At 39.6% G+C, this 22,039-nt stretch overlaps 1 protein-coding gene across 2 annotated transcripts; it reads right to left on the bottom strand.

Moving 5' to 3' along the window:
- Window positions 1-15,049, bottom strand: asb10 (ankyrin repeat and SOCS box containing 10). 2 transcript variants are annotated; one of them, XM_088319933.1, is made up of 5 exons: window positions 14,637-15,049; window positions 12,322-12,589; window positions 8,852-9,356; window positions 5,428-5,541; window positions 1-465 (listed from the first exon to the last, which is right to left on the bottom strand). In XM_088319933.1, exons 1-5 carry the CDS (start codon window positions 14,959-14,961, stop codon window positions 280-282), a joined length of 1,398 nt encoding a protein of 465 aa, XP_088176059.1. In that variant the 5' UTR covers window positions 14,962-15,049; the 3' UTR covers window positions 1-279. The 2 variants fall into 2 exon arrangements, 1 of the variants encoding a protein (XP_088176059.1); XR_015847090.1 differs by lacking the exons at window positions 8,852-9,356; window positions 12,322-12,589; window positions 14,637-15,049 and adding an exon at window positions 5,739-5,885 and having other exon boundaries at window positions 438-465.
- Window positions 15,050-22,039: the final 6,990 nt, after the last annotated feature.

Here is a 22,039-nt window from a genome sequence, read left to right as displayed (position 1 = left end):
GAATGATTTTAACATGTATTATTTATTCAATTGCATTTTTTAAAATTCACATCACAAACAGGTAAAAAACATCCAAAGAACAAAATACATCGAAATAACAAGGAGTACTGATGACATGGATGGCAACATGGAAGCTCACGAGTGATACTTTATCACGTCTTAAGCGCCCTCTAGTGGTGAAAATTGTAACCTGCCTAGCGTGATATTCAAACCAATTGAACTCTTTTACTGATTTTTAGCAGCGGAGAACTCCTCATCGGGATGGATGAAAGTGATTAATCAGTGTACATAACCTTTGTAATCTAGGAGCAAGTAGTTTTTGATGAAAGTGGGCAGGTGCAGTTTGGGGAGCACCTTGTTGAGTCTCCCCTCCAGGAAGAATCTCACTTTGCAGCGAGACAAGTGCTGCAAGGAACGAGGAGTTCGGGCCAAGGAGAACACAGACTCGTAGAACTCTTGGTGCGCCTAGTTCACACAAAAAATGGGAAAAGATCTCAAGATGTTTGTTCTCATTTATCTAATTAAAAAAAAAGGAAATTGCTGAATTAAATCTAAGTGGTCTGCATTTAGGGCAGCACGGCGGCGCAACGGTTTTGCGCGTGTGCGGCACAGTTCTGAGATCATGAGATTGAACCTTCCTGTGTGGAGTTTGCATGTCCTCCCCGTGATTGCGTGGGTTTTCTCCCACATTCCAAAAACATGTCAGGTTAATTGGCCGGTCCAAACTGTCCCTAGGTGTGAATGAGTGGTGACTGGCTGGCAACGAGTTCAGGGTGTCCCCTGCCCACTGCCCGAAGATGGGTGGGATGGGCTCCAGCACACCCGCGACCCTACTGAGGATATGCGGTGCTGATAATGGATGGATGGATTTTACCCTAATCTGTCCTTTCAGTTACACATTAAGAATATTACTGAAACTGCTCTTCCTATCTTTGCAACACTGCAATAATTCGGTCTGTGCTTACTCAGTCTAATGCTGAGATTATGATTCATGCCTTTATTACCTCCCGTCTGGATTACCGTAATGAACTACTCTCCGGTCTCCCGAAGTTAAGCATCAAAAGACTGCACCTGGTACAAAAGGCTGCGGAGAGGCTTTTAAGTAAGACACATTTTTTTTATCACATTACCCCGATTTTGGCTGACCTGCACTAGATCCAAGTCAGTTAAAGAGACGATTTTAAGGTTCTGTTTGTATTATACAAAATTATATAGATTTAATTTGCCCCTGCATTCCCATTCGAAGCCTTCCCTTTGAAAATACTGGTCTACTATTGATCCCAGGAGCCAAGAAGAAATCTGCAGGTTCGGGAGTGTTCCCCATTAGAGCTCTGGTGTTGTGGAATATTCTGCCCCCTCAGATTTGATTTGCTACCTCATTGGAAGTCTTTAAATCAAGGCTTAAAACACAATTATATTTAATGGCTTATGAATAATGTGAACCTGACAGTCTGTTATTACCTATATTTCATGTTGAGGATGTCTGATTGATTGTCCGTTGCAGCATCCATTGCAGCCTCGTCATCCTACAAGGGGAATTACCTCATGAGCAGCCCCTTCGCATGGTTCCCTAATTTCCCCACGCTGAGGTTTTTCGAGGAAAAGTGAATGTGATCGCAGTCCTGTCAACTTATATGTTTATCCCGGTATGTCTTTTGATAATTTCAAATTGTGTTTGACGAATAACAATTTCTATACAGGACAGAACAAATCTAAGAAAAGACAAATCATATCTTGACCAATTCAGCTCTATTTCGGATCATCTTGGTCACTGGTAGGAAATGACAACATCATTGTTATTTGCTAATGCTGTCGCGGTATTTTACATAGTCTCTGTTGCTTTGAGTAAATAGTTGCCGCGTTTTGTTTGTAAGGATTACTATTGCTTTATAAGGGGAATTGCAACCATTAGATTTACGTTGACACGATGCAAATGGCTGAAGTTGACAGTTATGAGATGATGGGATTGTTGATGGTACCTAAGCACTTATTGTACACCTAAAATAAAGTTACTGTAACTTTAAATAAACATAAGCACACAAAAATTTGACAGCAGTTTTTTTTTTCTTCCAGTAGTTTGCACGCGCAAACCGGAAGGAGCTGATGCTGGTGGTAAGTGGTCACGAGCGGTCTCTAGTGGTAAAGTGGTAGAGTGGTCACCTCAGGGAATGCTCGTGACCCAGATTGTCCTTCATGTAGCGAGTAAGATTCTCGGTTCAAATATAGACGCTGCCTTATTTACGAACGAGATAGGTACCGGACAATCGTTCGTAAGTTGAATTTGTTCCTAAGTTTTCTTAGCTATATTTTGTATGTTCAAGGTTTATATAAGTATGTTTAAGGCTTCTAACCAGTATTGTTTTTCACTAAGAAATAAACATTTCATAAAATAATATGCTCTTTAAAGTTAAATAAAGTTAAGTTTAACTTACTTTTGGAAGATGAAAAGTTAGGCGACTTCTTCCTCCGTGGTAGAAAGGGGCCGAAAAAAAATCGATCCAACCATTTCCTCAACCGCACTAAGCTTTCTTATTCCACTTTCATTTCAAATGACACGGCTCGCCTCTTCTTTACACTATACACCATGTCTATGTTTGCACCAATGCATATGCTGACTATTTTTTTGCACTATGATGACTTTGCACCAAATGCAATATTGCACAACCCTTACGATACCAACGGTATCACGATAACACTGTATGTAACATCCCACATGCTGACATTTCTTGTGTAAATATCATGTAAATTATAACTATAGCCTTATCCTCCTTGTTTTATAACCTTATCTTCTCTGTTCCTTTATCTTCTTGGCTCATACCTCACTGTGAATGTGTAAAACTGGAGTGTCATGCCCAATTTCGTTGTCACAATATGTAACCCATTTTGTAACAATGACAATAAAGGTATTTTCTATTCTATTCTATTCTATTCTATATTGAATGGATGCACAAGATATTAAACAATAAAAATGTTGAAATTCTTAGCGCGCTGGAGATACAGTATAGAATGTTTATACCGTATTTTCCGCACTATAGGGCGCACCGGGTTATAGGGCGCACCCCCAAAAAATTGTTTTTCATCCCATATCTTCCATACATAAGGCGCACCGGATTATAAGGCGCTACAATGGGAACGTGGACAAAACAGTCAGATAGTTCAGTCCAACTTATTACCCCCTTAACATTCCGAAAGCTTGCAAAGATGCAAATACGTGTCGTAGACACGTGCGGATGCGGTGTCCGTACGATGTCACTCAAATGCATCGTTCCAAATATCATTCGGAAGGTTAAAGTCTTGGGATTCAAGAAATGCCAACCATTCCTTAGTTTCCATTTTCTTTTTCGCTCGCAACTTTACTGTGCATATGACAATAAACACTTGGAATTAAGTTTAATTTAAAAAAAGACCCATCACAGAAACATCGATATCACTCTGAAACAAGATACTGGGAAAATATATAGCCGGAGTAGCTCACCGAAGTCGTTGCGTTCAATAATAATGTGCAACCATGGTCCTCTTATATCCGTGAGTGTAGTAAATCCAGGAGAGTAAAATATTTACAAATACAGAATGGTAAAACATGTTTTCTTTATGCCGTAGACAACCAAACATGCTTTTCACATTCATCTTTTTCGGCCAATTGCAGGCTTTGTTTTGCCCCTTTAGCCTATGCGAGCCTGTAAATGATAAAAAGGATCCGCCCCCTTTACCTCCGAATAACTTTAGCCAATAGTGATCGATTCAAATGCTGATTGACACATTGGCTGGGAAATGAAACGCCGGCATATGTATCCCAGCATACACCGCGGACCACATCGCCTACGAGGAGAAATCTAGTCGGCGGCTGCTTGCCTTTGTTGCGAGACCATGCGACTTAATATTGATCCATATATAAGGCGCACTGTATTATAAGGCGCATTGTCAGTTTTTGAAAAAAATAAAGGCTTTTAGGTGCGCCTTATAGTGCGGAAAATACGGTACATGAACCAGAAAATGGAAGCCGGATTTCTTTTACGGGGTGGATGCTGGGTGACCTCTTACAGCACCACCACACGCCAGTAGAAGCGGAAAGAAGCACTACAGTAATGTCCTCTACTCGGAAAAATGTGCACATAATACAAAATCTAACTTACAGCAATGTCCGGATATTCTTCGACATCACGAAGAAAATGTTCATATCTACCGATTGGTCATAAGTAGGGGAGCGTCTGTACTAACTTGTACATAGTATTGAGTTTCTCTTGTTAAGACGGCTTGTATAAAGAGGTACTATTGTACTAGGTATCGAACACAGCCGCAGTTTGTAGTATTATACCAGGGGTGGCGAACAAGTTTGGTACAAAGAGCCGACATTTTTAACTATGAGAGTCAAAGAGCCACACCACGCACTGAGCTACCATGACAGACAGACACACACAAACACACACAATTAAAAACATATTATTTTCCATAACACACTCCTCTGTGTACAGTACAACAAGTATTGTTCTTGTGTTGATTTCAAGGAAAGTGTCCACCCTCAATACACCCCCAAAAAAACTAAACATGAAACAAAGCAAAGAGCCACAGTACATAGAAAATATGATGAGGCAAAGAGCTGCATTCTTATTGGCCAAGAGCCGCATGTAGCTCTAGAGCACAGATGTTAAACAAGGGATTGAATCCGGCCCGCGAGACAACACTCAGAGAAGCGCAAGAGAAAAACAAGCTGCAGGTTGAAATATGTCAACTTGATGTTGCCAAAGCCAGGTGCCTCTCACAAAGACACTGTACTTGTATCTATTTCTCTCTCTCTCTCTCTCTCTCTCTCTCTCTCTCTCTCTCTCTCTCTCTCTCTCTCTCTCTCTCTCTCTCTCTCTCTCTCTCTCTCTCTCTCTCTCTCTCTCTCTCTCTCTCTCTCTCTCTCTCTCACTCTTTTCCACCCCTTTTCTCCCACTCTCTGTCTCTGCCTCTTTCACTCTCCGTGTCTTCTCTTTTTCTCTTCCTTTGTTGCTCTTTGTCTCTGTCTCTCTCTGTGTCTTTTTAACTTAGTTTGCTCTAACTTCCTGTTTTCCTTTTCTCTCTTTTCTCTTTCTATCCTCCTACCCTTTGCGCTTTCTTTTCTTTTTTCTCTCCTTCTGTCCTTCTATTTCTCTTTTGATTTCTTTTTTCCACTCCCTTTCTTTCCCCCTCTCTCATGACTTCTCTTTTTATCTCTTTTGTTTCTCACACTCTCTCCCTCTCTCTCTTTCTCTTTGTCCTGCCCTCTCTCCTTTTTGCTCCCTCTTTCTCTTATTTCTTTCTCTTTCTTTTTCTTTCTCTTTAATCTACTAGTCCGGCCCTCGACAGAATGTTTGTTCTATGGTGTGGCCCCCGAGTTAAAATGAGTTTGACACCCCTGCTCTAGAGCCACGTGTTCGCCACCCCTGTATTATACGATAAACTTGCCTCCAAGACCTCGAGCGGCACAGACTCCACCCAGGTGTCGGTGACTTTGAGGTGACTGTAAGCGTTGAGCAGCACTTCGATGGTGCGCGGTGATTGAGAGCAGTGCTTCAGGACCTGAAAATTGACAGCACAAAAAAAAAAACGAAAAATCAACAGGATCCAAACTATCGCTATGAGTTTGCGAACGAGCGCCCTAGATTGAAAAAAATAAAGTAATTAAACACTTGTGAAATGAACAGATTGGAGCTCCCTCCGGGGGTCTAACTGGAAATTATGCAATTAGTGCTAATTAATCTCCTATTAACACTTGCCTAATTAGGGAGCAGGCGTTTTGTCGAGCGCACGTGGTTGCACTCGTAGCTGTGAGTTTGCTTCCCGCAGCGGCAGCGACGCCGCGTGTTGCGTCGGCAATCGCACGACAGGAAAGTTGAAGTTCTTGGAAAGGAAACTCGGAAACCGAGTCAGGGTGAGGAACGTGCAGCGCCGGCTAATGATGCATAATCACACACCTTGATGGCTAATTAGCAACGGGCTAATCATTGAGTTGAAGCTCTAGTCTGAATTAGAATGGGAATATGCTAACAGCGACTTCAATTCGGGTACTCGAAAGACATCCTAAAACGTCAAAGATAAATTTGACATTCTTATTTCTTCTTATACTTAAAGAAGCTGTACGGAATTTGGAACTTTTTTAGTAGCTTCCGCCATCAGCCTCAGTCAGCTTGTTTGTGATGCGCATGCTACTACCTGCATTTCTTAGAAGCCATCGAATAAACATTTTATTTTTTACCTTTCTTGGTGTTTGGTTTAGCATTCAGGCTCCAGTCAGACAAAGCCTTTTCTGACTTTCACCATTTTCATGTTACACTAACAAATAGAAAACATAAAGCATAGGGACGAGCCTGACGTCAGTCTCTAGCACTACCCCCACCCTCATTCTTCCTATTCAATGACTTCCGAACAGCTTTGCTAAAAGTGTGATAAAAGCAGATAGGGGCCGTGGAAATTAAATAACTTTAATTAAACAAGGGCTCGTTGAACTCAATTGGGAATCGTTAATACGTACATAATAGAGAAAATATATATCTTTCAACTATTAAGGGACACCTCAAACGACACAAGCCACCTATAACACAATTAGAGTATGACAGAAAACGTTTTTTATTCTCATGCTAGGTTGTGCTTTGATTGTGTTGAAAATCAGCATTGTGTTCTTACAAGCCAAAAACAAGCATTGTCTTCTTTGCTCAAAATAACAAACCTGTTGAAAAATGGAGTAAAAAGTGTTGTAAAAACAAGTGAAATAAACATTGTATAATGTTAAATTGTCTTGGTTCCAAATGGTAAATTATTCTCATTCTAGGGTTTATGTCAAATAATATTTGTTGCAAAATATGAAAAACATACTCTAAAAACACTTGTAAAAATATCAATATTCCACTCAACTAACACCAAGTCTCCACCTTAGGACAAAGGCATGAAACTGAAAAATGTCAGGACCAGAACGGGAACAAGACCCACTTGCGTTTACCACAAGTTTTATTGAAAGAGAAAGGAAGGGCTGCGCCCACGATCCGGTGTTCGCTGGGCGCGGGAAGCAAGTCGCTCGCAAAAACGGGACAGGCGGGAGTCAGGGGTCTAAAAAGGCTTGCCTTGATAAACACAGGTTCGCAGACGGACTGACAAGAGGGGATTGGCTGGACTGGATTTAAATAGTGACAGGGAGACAATCAGAACCCGCGGCGGTTGGCGCCAAATGGACGGGCACAGGTGATTCACATCGGTAATCATGACCGAAAAAATAATCTGAAATCAAAATTATTTTTCAGTCTGAAAAAAATCAAATTGGAAACTGAAAAGTATACAGTGAAAAGTTAATATAAATAATCCATTTAAAATAAATTAAATGAAAAAAAGTTGAACACAATACTTGTGTTTTGAATTAATTGGTTTGTTTTCCAATATTCAAGATCACCAAATGCATGTTCGGTTTCATGTGTAATGTTTTTAAGCTCAAAACCTTGGGCCCAAATTGATTCCTAATTTTACATTTTTGGCCAAATTTGATTTACACACAAAAGTAACAAATAGTCTGTAAAACACAATACTCGAGACACAATGGGTTTAATGTGATTGTTGAACATCTTCTCGAAGATGCTGGTCTGCTAGTGATCCCAAGAGCCAAGAAGAGATCCGCAGGTTCGAGAGCGTTCTCTATTTGGGCCCCGGTGCTGTGGAATGCTCTTCCCCCTGAGATTCGATCTGCAACCTAATTGTAAATGTTTAAATCTAAGCTTAAAACACACTTCTATTCTATAGCATGGTTATAGCCATGAAACTTAACAAGTGTAGGAGTTCAAGTCCCGTTTTTGCATTTTCTCATATTTGCAAGTTTGGTATCCATTGTTGTCATGTTTTTGCTTCTCCCTTTAGCATCTCTGCAAGCCTATGACCCATAGCGTATAAATATAAGACAAAAAAAATAAAGCATTGCATCAGTGAAGGTTTTTACACGAGTTTCTGAACTGTACAAATAAAGGCATGGTATGAAGTAGTTCAGCCAATAGCATTTTCAGGAAGCTATTGGCATACCTCAGCAGGCCAGCATTTTATACAAAGTCCTCCAATAGGTTTGGGGCAACTTAGAGACATAACTTGTCATATGCTCGAACTCTGTAAAATTTGAAGTCTTTGGGCACACAAAATAGCAGCGAGGCTTTTAGCTAAGACAAGAAAGTTTGATCACATTACCTCGATTTTAGCTAACCTGCATTGGCTCCCTGTTAGCTTAAGATTCCTGTTGGTAGTATAGAAATTCATGCATGGACTTGCTCTCTCATATCTTTCAGGATAAATTTCACCGTATGTTTCGGTCCAGAGCCTTCGCTCGGAAAACGCTGGTCTACTAGTGATCCCAAGAGCCAAGAAGAGATCAGCAGGTTCGAGAGCGTTCTCCATTCGTGCCCCGGTGCTGTAGAATGTTCTTCCCCCTGAGATTCGATCTGCAACCTCATTGTAAATGTTTAAATCTAATCTTAAAACACACTTCTATTCTATAGCATATAAATAACCTATATTTTCTGTTAGATAGATAGATAGATAGATAGATAGATACTTTGACAATATCTGTGTATTATTTGTCCTCATGTAGGTTTTAGATCAGGCGATGGTGTCATAATAGTCTGTAGTTTGAAATAATCTTTGATCTGTGCAGCCCTTTGAGACTCTTTGTGTTTAACGGCTATATAAATAAACATGACTTGACTTGACAGTTGGGAAAATATAAAGAAAAGCTAATGAAATATCTTATGCCACACTGTGTGAAAACGTCATAATAAAGGGACACCATATCCTGGGGGTCTGTTGTGTTGCAATGGAAGCAGAATGAAATATTCCAGAAAACCTTAGAGAGCAGCTTTCCTACCTTGGGAAGCGCTCCAGGCCACACTCTGATAGAGCCGTGATTGAGCAGCGCACGGACAACCCTCTCAGGACCATGATCCAGCTTGTAGCAAACCACCTTGAGGATGTTGTGCATGGGGGCTTCACCACCGTAATCCATATCGTTCACGTTGGCCCCATTAACCAAGAGCAGCTCCACCAAGTCCGCGTTGGCGTTTTTGCACGCCATATGCAGCGGTGTGTGCTTGTCCTGGTCTGTGGTGTGGACATCAGCCCCCGACCCGATAAGCGTCTGGCACAAGATGAAATAGCGCTGGAGGTCCTGCAGCTCCTGTCGCTGGGAGCACGCAGCGTTCAGGGGAGTAAGGCCTTCTTCGTTCTTTTTGTCCACGAAGGCTCCGTAGCGCAGGTAGAGTTCCACGTGATCTGGAAGACCGTACCTGGCCGCCACGTGCAAGGGGGTGTCGTCTTCGTCCACTGTCTTTCCGTTGACAGCCGCACCAAACTGAAGGAGGTACTTGGCACATCTGGAGATGGAGGTTTGGACAAGAGTGAATTTGGGTCATTAAAATTCCAGGAGCTTATTCCAACTATCTAAAAACAATGAGGACAAGAAAAAAAATTGACCGAACCTTTACTCTGAGGAATTAATTCAAACTGTTTGTGGTTGTTCTTAACAGAATGCTTTTCAGGTTAAGTCAAGTCAAGTCACGTCATGTTTATTTGTATAGCCCTTAATCACAAAGGGTCTCAAAGGGCTGCCCAGAGCAAAGATTATTGCAAACTACAGACTATTATGACACCATCCCCTCATCTAAAACCTACATGAGAGCAAATAATACACATATTATCAACATAAAATATAGATTATTCATATACTATAGAGTAGAAGTGTGTTTTAAGGTTATTGAACAGCAATCTTTTAAAGCACATATTTTAAACAAATGATACAGTTGGGGTTGTTTAAGGAGTTTAATTAAAAAGACCAGATTTTTTTTTTCAAACAACAATAGCCAGTTATTGGGATTATATGGAACTACTTTTTTGAGTTGTTATAACTTAACTTGTCATTTATTGAGAAAGAGATTCGGGGTTTAAAAAAGAACAACCACATGTTCACGGCTGTTTAAACAAAATGACCAATTTTTGATTGATTTATACAAGAAAACTCACATTTCTGTGTTTGATATAAAAAAACAACAGCATTTGGTTTAAAAAAAAAAGTTCGGAGGGTTGCTTTAGTCCAGGGATTCATACAAAATCACTCACATTTATTCAATTAATTTTGTCCCCTTAGGCCAATTTATTTTTACCCACTGTAATGGGGTGGTACAGCCAGTGCTGTCACGGCAGAGCGTGCTCCAAATGACCGATTTACAGCATCTGGTATTCCCAGGTGGTCTCCCATCCAAGTACTAACCAAGCCGAGCAAAAATGTTTTGTTTTCATTTTTGGTCAAATTTAAACCAAAATGTTTTGGGGGGAGTCATAAAACCAAAATAACCAGATTTTTGTGGTTATTTAAAAAAAAACTCAGTGTCTTGGGTTTTAAAACCAAATAATACACATTTCTGCTGTCATTAAAAAATATGTTTTTGGGGCCGTGGTATAAGACTGCACATTTTTATTTTTGTATGGACAAGGCAACTGAATTTTGAGTTATTTGAAAAAACAAAAAACAAACCCAAATTAGGGAGTACATGGAATAATACGACACATGATTTTGGAGTAGTTACAAAAGACACAATATTAGGGGTTAAAAACAGTTATTATTATTATTTTTTTAATACAAACATTCCCGGCAGCACGACGGCGCAGTGGTTAGCGCGTGTGAGGCACAGTTCTGAGGTCGTGGGAACCTCCTGCGTGGGTTCAAATCCAGCTACCGGCCTTACTGTGCAGAGTTTGTATGTTCTCCCCGTGCTTGCGTGGGTTTCCTCCGGGCACTCCGGTTTCCTCCCACATTCCAAAGACATGCATTTCAGGTGAATTGGCCGGTCCAAATTGTCCCTAGGTGTGACTGAGTTATTGAGTTGTCTGTCCCCGTGTGCCCTGCGATTGGCTGGCGACCAGTTCAGGGTGTCCCCTGCCCATTGCCTGGAGATGGCTGGGATGGGCTCCGGCCCCCGCGCGACCCTAATAAGGATAAGCGGTACAGCTAATGAGATGAGATGAGATAAGACAAACATTCCCCAATTTAGATGGTTAGTTGATCAGCCTACTTGGGACCCAATCGGTTTCTTCCTGACCACATATTTTTTTTGTTTAGGGATACAGTCAGCTAACAAAACATCTCTTTTTTTCAGTCAAGTCCTCTCTGGACACCTTAACAAGATTTTCTCTATAAACCCATGAACTGTTTTTGTGACAGCATCAACAGGCATGTATTGATTTTTAAATCATGGCAAATGGAATACTGTAAAATGGAATCGTCAGAAGGGCTGTGGGTGATAAAACGGTTTTGTGTGGTTGTGGTATTCTTGATAATACAGAATTCTGGCTCACTGTTAGCACTCTGTGATCCTAAACCTTAATCATGGAGGGACATTGATGTAATATTGAATTACTATGTCACTGTCCACATTTAGTCATGATTATGTAATTTCTTCATTTATAATGTCTTCATTATTTTGTGATAATTATGTATTTCAGTCAGGATTTATAATATAACCGTACTTCTTTTAAGGAATACACAATGCCAGGCAAGAAACTGTCATGATTACTGATGTGATACACCTGTGCTCGCTCCTTTGGCACCAATTGCCTCATACTCTGATTGGCTCCCTGTCACTATTTAAAACCACTCCTTTCTGTCACCTGTTGTCAGTCCGTCAGCGAACCTCCTCAATGTTCTCTAGGCAAGCTTTTTCCACCCTGACTCCCAACTGTTTTTGCTCCCCTCTGTTTCCCGGCTTCGGCACGTTTTTTTTTATCCTGATCACGTCTACTCTCCTCTCCTGGCTTTCGAATTGTTTCTGATCCTGACCACGTTTTTGCTCTCCTGCCCCAGCTACTGACCCGGTTTTTCAGTTCATGAGATGTCTAAACAAGCATAGTTTTTTAAAAGAACACACTAAGCCCACTTTTTTTAACAACATACAATTGATTTCCTCATCAAGAGTTGAGCAATTTCCTCTTAGTTGACGAGGCAGTCATCAATAGAATAGACTCCATTTAACGGTATGTTTGACTTGTACTAGATTTTCAATCAGCTTATGGACTGCCCTGTTTGTATAAAAAGACGATGGTTAAACATGTCTGCCTTTGCACAAAGCCATGGTCCGTTAGTTCATTTATGCCTGGAATATATTATGAAAATAAAACCTTCAAAGGAACTGCTCATCTGTTTTCAGTTTCTATTTTGAAAACATGCCATCTCGATTTCCGGAACACACAAAGACTCTGTGGAAAAAAAGCAATTCTTCAACAGCTTCAAGTTCAAACCCAGAGTCAACCTTTAAATGAAACTTGCAAGAAAAGCTGAATACTCACTGCAAGGACTCAGGGGTGGAGCACAGGTGCAAAGGCATACGGCCGTCCTCTGAGACGGCATTGGCATTGGCACCGTGGACCAAAAGCAGTCTGGTACACTCTGCTTCACAGCGGGCGCAAGACTCATGCAAGGCGGTGATGCCACCTGGCGCCAGGTCCACACTGGCTCCCCGTTGCAACAGGAGTTTCAGGCACTCTGTGAAGCCTCGCCCGGCCGTGATGTGAAGCGGCGTGGTCAGTTCCTGCTCGTATGTCAGCGACCAAAGCCCTGCCGGGACAAAAAAAGACAGATTTATGGTTCAAGCGCTTCCAAAAAGGCTCGCATTTACTACTCAACCTACTCAAGCTTCGATAGTTATATCTGAAGTTGGTCCACTCATCTATATTGCTAGTGTCGAAGGTGGCGTCAATCAGGTAGGTGTATTCGTCATCGTCCATGACGCTGATGAGCGTTAGCTCGTCTCCTACCAGTAGGGAGTTCCAAAACTGAAGAACGCAACCCGTGGCCTTGGCGGTGGCAATCACGTCGCTGCGGAACGTCTTCGGTTTGTGCCATTTCACCTTTGGCGCTTTGTAAGCCATGGCTTCTTCCTGACTAGTTCACGACAAGTACTGGTTTTCAGGAGGTTATGTGTGCTGTTTTGAACGGGTCGAGACTATTTCAGGAGGCCATGTGATATGAGCCAGCAAACCATGCCAGAGCGAATTCGAGCCAATCTTGGGTCAAGCATGTAAACAGAGTCCAGTTAAAGCTGTTTAACACTATGAAAATATTTTTTCAATCAGGAACACCCTAACTAGAACATTTCATTATAGTTAAATAAATAAATTAGGTAAAAAATATATGATTCTGAAAGCTGTAGTATCGGTGTCTTCCCTCTCATACTTTATAGCTCTAGTTGTGATGGTATCTTGAAAAGATTATGCGAATAATTACAACAATAATAATATCCAATACAAAAAAACTATTCACCCATCTGACAGAAAATGTTGTTTTTCAAAGTACTATTTACATTATTTTTTTTTTATTATACTGGAACTCAAAGAAAATTATTACTTAAAAGGACAGTGAGTGATATTTAGTGCCTCCTAAGGGTACACAGACACTTTTATTCAGTAAAGAAAAAAAAAAGGTTTGAATACTAGGCAAAAATACATGAACTATCATACCAATGTTGATTTTTATAAAAAAATAAAAATTACTGGTCGAGACATTTGTATTTTCTTCATAGTGGAACCCTTACCTACCAACTTGCTTCTACACTCTCCTCATTTAGCAATAGTTTTCATTTGCATTAGACATTTCAGTCCCTTCAAGTGGCTAAATATTACACACTGGGGCTTTCGATGTATATACATTTTTAATAAGGCAGGTTGTACATACTTTTCCCATTTCTAAATATTATCCTTCTAATTTTAACTAGATGACTAGATGGATATATACTGCAGATTTTATTAAGGAGCAAATTGTTTGACATGTCAACTGGAGGATGATTCTGTTCAATTTAAGGACCATTATTTTCATCCTAACATAAAATAAAATACAACAAACAATAAAATATAATATGAGACATATTAAAATCAGAAAAAATATAAATACGTATAATTTTGTAAAAATAACAAAATTATTTGTCGCTATCAAGTGAAAATAAATGAATTTAGGAGGAGGATTAAAACACCAGTCTTCCCCCCAAATTGTATTTGATTTATTTTCTTTTCTCTTTTTTTTTCTTTTTTTACATAAAAGCGGTGATACATTTAATAATAGATTTAGGGAATTATTACTCTTTAAATAACTTCAATCGAGGAACAATTTTGATAATGAACAAATGCATGACTGTGACAAACTATGATCATTAAAATCAGTTAAATTACGTGATCTGTAAGTGATAAATTTAATTTTAAACAAAGATATGTGCCAATGAAAAATTAGCACTATGGCTGTCCCACTCCAGAATTATAGTATTTGTAACCCCCATATTTAACAATAAGAATAACAATCATAAAAAACATATTTTAAGTGAAAACTGGAAAACTTTATTCTAAAATTAGTTATAGTTTTGCCACCTGAAGTGTTTTTATGTCTCACCTGGGGAAGGTGTACGTCAGTTTTGAGAATCACCGATTTAGAGGATAAAACGACACAGAAATGGGTTTTCACACTGATGTGACAGTTTGCAGAAAATACAAAGTCAATGCTGCACTCTTTTTGAAATCAGGTCTTTCAAAATCACAATCTTCCTCATTTAGGCCGCCACCTACCCCGTGCCCAATTTCTATACAAAACCCTAATGATGACAGATGCGGTCTCTTACCCTCCCCTTGGGCGACCCAGCGCATTTCTCCACCCTGCGGCTCGATGATGAGGCTGGCGGCGGATCCTCGTGGAAAGTGGCGCTGCACCGCCTCCAGGTTACCCGTGTACAGAGCATTTTGAACCACAACGTCCCGGCACACACTCGGCATCAGCGGCACACTGGACCTCGAAGGCGTCCAGGGCAAGGCCTCCTTCTTCAGACCATAATTCAGCAGGTGATAGGAAGCTAAACGCTTTTTCTGCTTGTATCTTTCCAGCAATTCCTGATCCTCTTGGAGAGAGCGTAAAGCATTGGACGTGAAGACGAAGCTGCCTCCAGCCATGCTGACCTGGTTTTTTTCTGAAACTTAAACACAATGTTTAAGAACAAAAGCTAAGTTCGCCAGGCTGGACAATGTCGACAGAATTACTATCAGCTGCTCAGTGCTGGTTGTTTTGATGTTTGGTATGAAGGTCTTCCTGCAGGCTGACACATAGTGCTATTTTCGTCTCACGTGCAGCCTCTCCGACCTTTGCCTGCAGCAGACGTAGATTTTGGCAGCCATTCCGAAGACTAAACATATTCGATTATTTCCAAAAACAACAACCATACTTTTGGGATTCTCCTTTCGAGCTTCCCCTACCATCGTGATGTGAAATTTCTAATCAGTACTATGTGGATTTGTTCGATGAAAAATTACATGAAAAGCTGCCCTCCCCCTGTTTACTTACACCAGGGGTCAACAACAGGCGGCTCTGGAGCCACATGTCGCTCTTTGGCGCTCCCTTGTGGCTCCCTGGTGTTTTTAAAAAAATGTCTGATAATGGAAAATGATATGGTTTCTGTAGAAGGAAAAACATGACACATTGTTGGCGTTTTCCAATGAATATAGTTATATACAGTATGTGTTGCCTTTCTTATAAGGCTTGGATAAAGCTTTTAATTTTCTGTGTCTCCGGATTTATTTGAGGTCTAATACGGCTCTTTCAACATTTTGGGTTGCCAATCGCCAACCAAGACAAACAAAGCATAGCTACGGCAAAATGTTGTTAAGTATTTGGCAGTCACAAATCTACATTTAATCACACTGATTAGCAATGGCCATTCTAGATGTTTGCATCAACAACCAGCGTTGCCGACCTGGCAATTAAAATTAGCCGCTAGCCTGGAGGACGTTAGCAGTAGCGAATAGTGTCACCGACTCGATGGGTAACATTAGCCGCTAGCATTGTAAATACCATACGACTGAGGCTGACACAATTGTTCTGATTCGTCAGTAAAAAGTTAATGATCCCAAAATGAAAAGTGGTTCTAATTACAAATTCAGATGTATTTTGGACTCTTACAGCGTATTCTAATTTGACAAATGAAATGCCAAATTTCACAGAACTGAAGAATATGAACAGGTGGAAAGATCCTACCAAACAAAAACAGGTTTTATTTATTTTCAAGAGGATCAAAAAGTACTATAATCCCTCCTAAAATAAATTTCAGATTTCTAACATTTTTACTTTACATTAAAGCAATAAAAGATGCAATATTGACGTATATAGAAAACGAAAAAAAAAACTTGGGGGTGATTTAGGTATTAAACAAATTTTGGAGATACATTTTTTCACATGACTGTGACAATTTGAAAAACTGTTACAGGTCTATATAAGTTTAGTACCATTCACCTTGCATAATCATTTATATAATTCACTTATAATCATATAACATTGACTTGATGTACAATTTTAATTGAACATACTGGACTGTCTCAGAAAATTAGAATATTGTGATAAAGTTCTTTATTTTCTGTAATGCAATTAAAAAAACAAAAATGTCATACATTCTAGATTCATTACACATCCACTGAACTATTTCAAGCCTTTTATTATTTGAATATTGCTGATTTTGGCCTGAAATAGTTCAGTGGATGTGTAATGAATCCAGAATGTATGACATTTTTGTTTTTTTAATTGCATTACAGAAAATAAAGAACTTTATCACAATATTCTAATTTTCTGAGACAGTCCAGTATATTGTACTTTTTTATATGCAAAATAATCGGACCTTACAAAACTGCTGGGTCAGGATTGTCCAATGACAGCACGGGATACATACGCAATGGGGTAAAAATGTTGAAATTTACTTCTATTTAATTTTATTTTTTGTGTGCAAAATTGCTCGACCCTTTTGGGTGATGATACTGGAGTTGTCACTGATGTCCTTTTATTCTCCCTAAGAACTGTGGGGTTCATTTCGGGAACACAAAAAAATTGATAGATAAATCCTGTTCCATCTAAACGGGATCCCTAAGCCATTCGAATAATTTAAATTTCCTTACTGGTCCTATTTTACTGGATAATACCATTCTCATTTGGTCTTGTGGTGTTTTGTCTACCTTAATCCCAATTCAATCATCCATGGTAAAATTGGTGTCCTTACCTCAGGATTTTTTTAGGTTAGCAAGATTCTTGAAAAATGCTAGCCTGTAACGGAAGGCAGAATCAAAATCAACTATGTCATTTTCAATCACATTGAAAGACCAAAATTTAGCCTGACTTAATCATTGTAAATATTGAGCATTGCGGGCCCAACTGTTGACCAACGTTCTCAGTCAGGCCTCTGTTGACTTTCTCAAAAAAAAAAGCAAAAGAGTTTCTATACATCTTCCCTATTTGTACTCCATGAGATATCATTGAGTCGCTCTCTATTTTTCCAGTTCTTTCTTAATGGCTTTTATGTATCTACATGACTCCCTGCATCGGCGCATTAGGCTGAATGAGGAGCCACCGCTGTGCATCTGCCCCACGTGAAGTGTTCTGATGGAGGGGGGGACAGCACGTAATTAAGCCTTTTGGAGCCCGCTCACCAGGCACCCGCCTAATATCTCTTTTTGAATGATGGACCAGCGTTTCCTCAGGCTTGCGGTGATATCTTGGCCATTAGCCAAGTGGGTGCAAAACTGCTGCTCCAAAAAATTGACATTATTAACATCGTGATTAGTACACGTGGAAGTAAATCCGGCACAAGTGGCGAGATTAAATCAGTAAATTTTTATTTAAGAAAAATAATTTCTACCAGAATTGTGTTAACTGTGTCAATGGTTAAACTCTGAAAAATAATTAACAGATTTTTTGGGGGTCACATTTAATTGCATGGCCCTTAGTGTTTTAATGGGATGATGTGAATTATTTAGCGGATCCTCGTTAAAAAGTAACAAAAAAACAATATTGATTTAAAAACATGGCAAAAAAACATGAACTTTCATTATGCATCTCTAAAATATGAGGTTCACCTAGAGGGAACTGACACAATTGTCCGCCATCTTGCTGCTATGAATACCTGAAATAATCAAAAACCTGGCAAAGGCTTGACAGAAAATAAAAGTTGGTCACTTTGAGTCTCTGTAATTTTCATTTTTCCTTGTGGTTTGTAGCACTTTTTTTTCAGTTAAAATACAAAATACAGCAACATGTAGCGGTCAAATATTCCCAAGTATAAATATGAAGAATTATGCTTCAGCATAAGATCAGAATCTGGTTCCAAATACTTAGTAGCTTTAAAAAATATATATATATATTATTATTTTTCCATTTTGTTGTTTTTACTCTGAGCTCTAACTACCAAAATGCAGGATTACTAACAGACTTTTGAAAGGGAAATAAGTCAATGAGTAGAGTTACGCTGGCTAACTAACTTGGTTAGCTAAAATAAAATTGCATGGCATTTTATTGGGTTTGGTTGAAAGGTACATTGGCAATTCTGTTTTAGGTTTTAAATGTTTCTCACAACAGATTGTACTCAATCTACAGTAATAGTAAATTTGTTCGTCTGGGTGAATTGCTAGTCGAGTCATGTTTATTTGTATAGCCCTTTAACACAAGGAATCTAAAAGGGTTGCAGAGACCACAGATTATTGCAAACTACAGACTATTATTACACCATCCCCTGTTCTAAAACCTACATGAGGGTAAGGAAAAACTTAAAAACCTCAACATGAGGAAAATGAAGAAACCTTGAGAATAGAAGTGTGTTTTAATCCTGGATTTAAACAGTTCCAGTGAGGTTGCAGATCGAATCTCAGGGGGCAGAGCATTCCACAACATCGGGGTCCGAATGGAGAACGCTCTTGAACCAGCGGATCTCTTCTTGGCTCTTGGAATCACAGCATTTTTAGAGCGAAGGCTCCGGACCGGAACATAGGGGGAAATTAAATCTGAAAGATATGAGGGAGCAAGTCCATGCATGATTTTGTATCATACCAAGAGAACATTAAAATCACATCTTAAGCTAACAGGGAGCCAATGCAGGTTAGCTAAAATCGGGGTAATGTGATCAAACTCTTTTGTCTTCGTTAAAGGCCTCTCTGCAGTATTTTGTACCAGCTGCTCTTGATTTTGGACTTCGGGGGACCCGAGAGTAGTACATTACAGTAATCGTGACGGGAGGTAACAAATCCATGAATTATAATCTCCGCATCGGACTGGGAAGGCATAGGGCGAATTTTAGCAATATTGTGAAGATGGGAAAAAGCTGATCTAGTGATATCCATTACCCATGTTTGGAAGGACAGATTGGGGTCAAATGTGACACCTACATTTTTGACTGAGTCACTTTGGGTGATATTACATTTGTCGATGTTCAGAGCAATTTTTGAGAACTAGTCACGGCATCTAGATGAACCAATATCACATCTGAGCCCTTTAGTGTTACCTGTGGTTCAGTACTATTCTTGCAAACGCCGTAGTAAAGTCATATTTAGCACTTATTTATTATGTCAAAAATGTATGAGGTAAAAAATGAGCCATTCTTCGGCTTTCGTTTTGAAAAGAATATCAGAAAGGAAACATTTGCTTTGAAATGTGACTTTGACGAAGGACATACCACTATCATTTTGAGCCAAGCTAGCAGCTAGCAGCTAGCTCTATACCTTTAACGACACTTGCCGTTTGTGCTATCAAGTTTGTTTATGTCATGTTGCAGTTCGGTAATGGTCGCCACATTAAACTGGAGGCCAGCACGAGTTCCAAGTTTGAGAACACACATTACGCGAGACTCAGAATGTCGTTTTCTGTGGCTGAAGTACATCCTTTTAAATGATACACATAATGAGTTTATAATATGCATTGGGGCTACCTCCTCTCTACTTTGATGTCTTCCAAATGGCCCGGGTGTCATCAGCAAAACATGTAGGCACTTTCCCGCCTCATTGGCTCCCAAATGTATTTTAAATATCATTCCTTGTAACACAATTATTTAAAACGCTGAACTAAACACTTACTAATGGGGGGGAAAAAAAGACAGCGACTTGGATAGATTCATTTCTCAAATGGTTGGCCTTTTTTTTTTGTAAAGAAAGTGACGCGACTCTGATGACAACAACAACATCAATAACATGGCCCACCCCCGCCCCTATATTTGGTTTCCTTTTCGTCTTTACATTAGCCACCACAAGCAGTATAGCTTCATGAGTTTTCTGCTTTCTGGTCAAGCGCCTTCTTCTCCCAAGGCGATAAGAGGCCGATCATCAGTCCTGATGAAAGCGAGCCACTTCATTTATGCAATCATTGGCAATTAGTTCCCTCTGATTATATGCCTCTTAATGCTGTTTGGAGTACTGTGGCACACATACTGAGGGAGATTTAACTGAGCTAGCCTGCCACACTACAAAGTCGTTTAATATACTGTGAGCCTGATGAAATGTAATTAGAGGAATATCAGAATACTAATTGATTAGCGATTTCATTTGTTGTTATTTTAATGCAGAATTGTCTGGGGCAGTAGAGTTCAATTGTGAGCTGTTTAATGGGTAGGATTGCATTGCTGAATTCTAATAGGAAAATTGTAAAATTCTAAAGAAGCCGTACCTAATTTGGAACTTTGTTCCCCTCTGCCGTTATCTCCTTGTATCATCGTTGCAGCATCAGTCAGCTTGTTTATGATGCGCGTGCAAGTACGTGCATTTCTTAGACTCGCTAAAATATACTCTTGTTTCACCTTTGGTATTTTTGTTGTTTTGACTCTTTTTAGTCATCATCCTTCCAATCTCCTCTTATTTCCACATTCTCTCACATTTAGTGACCCAATAACTATGGTTTGCGAGACCTTCCGGTCTCCCGCCCCCCTTCAGAAGGAAATTAAATGTTTTGAGATGAAGTGTTGAAGGGTATGTTAGGAGTGACTAGATTGGACGGATTGAGAAATAATATTGTGAGAGAACTGGAGTGGTAGTGGAACTGAGCAAGCGTGTGGATAAGAGAGTACTCGGTTGGTTTGGACACATGGAGAGGATGGATGAGGAGCGAATGTCGAAGAGGATCTACAGAGCAGAAGTAAATGGAAGGAGACTGAGAGGAAGGTAGTGATTGATGTGGATGGATGGTGTTATGAGTGCACTGCAGGGCAGAGGTCTAAATATAGTGGAAGGTAGAGCTCTTGTTGGTGATAGGAATACGTGGAGAGGTGTTGTGAAAGGATAGTGGGATTTTTGGACACAATCAAAGGGATGGGCAGGGCTTTATGATGTGGCAGGGGTAAACCAGTGAAAGATTGTTTTGACTCTACTGCTTGCAGGCCTTTTCTTTCACCATGTTCATGCTTCACTGACAAATTGAAATTTGAAATAGATCCGCAAGCATGACTTCACTCTCCAGCATTCCCCCCAACCCCATTCCTTGTACCTAACATGTTCGGCCCCAAACAGCTTTGCTAATAAGGTAAAAGCACATATGCGTAGTTAAGAATAAAGCACCTTTTAAAGCTCTTTCAACTCAGTTGGGAATTGTTAACACCTTAATGTAGTGGAGGTGCAATTGAATTATGTTCTAGGCCAGTAAAAAAAAAAAAAAGGTTTCAATATTGAACACGTCCCCCTTGGTGGAACCTTGCACTTCCCCCAGGGAGGGCAGCCCCGCTATTTGAGTACCCCTGCTTTAAAACGAGAAAACTCATCCTTAAAATTGTCTTATTCCACAGATTCTAGGTGATTTTATTCCCTTTAAGATATTTTTACCATCTTTAGAAAAATAAGCAAATTAATTGACAATCTTCTACATGAGACCATTTTGAGAACTTTAAGGATGAATAGTTTTGGAAACTAAAGTTAAAATAACTGACATAAAACACACTTAAGACCTAGATGTATGTACAATATGATGTGTGCTTTTTCTTTAATTTTTTCCATTTAGTGTCATTAGTTTACCATCTGATCAATATAATTGTTCCTAATTTACAGCAATTTTAAAAAAAAAATCACACTTTATGCATGGTTAAATATACTAAAGATAAATAAATCAAATTTCTTTGGGTATTACATGTTATTACGAGTCACTACCAATATAAGAAGTTTATGTTTTTAAATTTTTCTTTGAGTTGTTATCTTGTTTTGATTTTGAATACGTCTTACATGCAAAGAAAATGGAACGGGTGGGCAC

This window comes from Urocampus carinirostris, chromosome 1, assembly GCF_059441175.1.
Source record: "Urocampus carinirostris isolate Australia breed hairy pipefish chromosome 1, RoL_Ucar_1.0, whole genome shotgun sequence".
Classification (NCBI taxonomy): Eukaryota; Metazoa; Chordata; class Actinopteri; order Syngnathiformes; family Syngnathidae; genus Urocampus; species Urocampus carinirostris.
The sequence above is the reverse complement of the archived record's forward strand: the minus strand, read 5'-3'. Positions and strand labels throughout refer to the sequence as shown.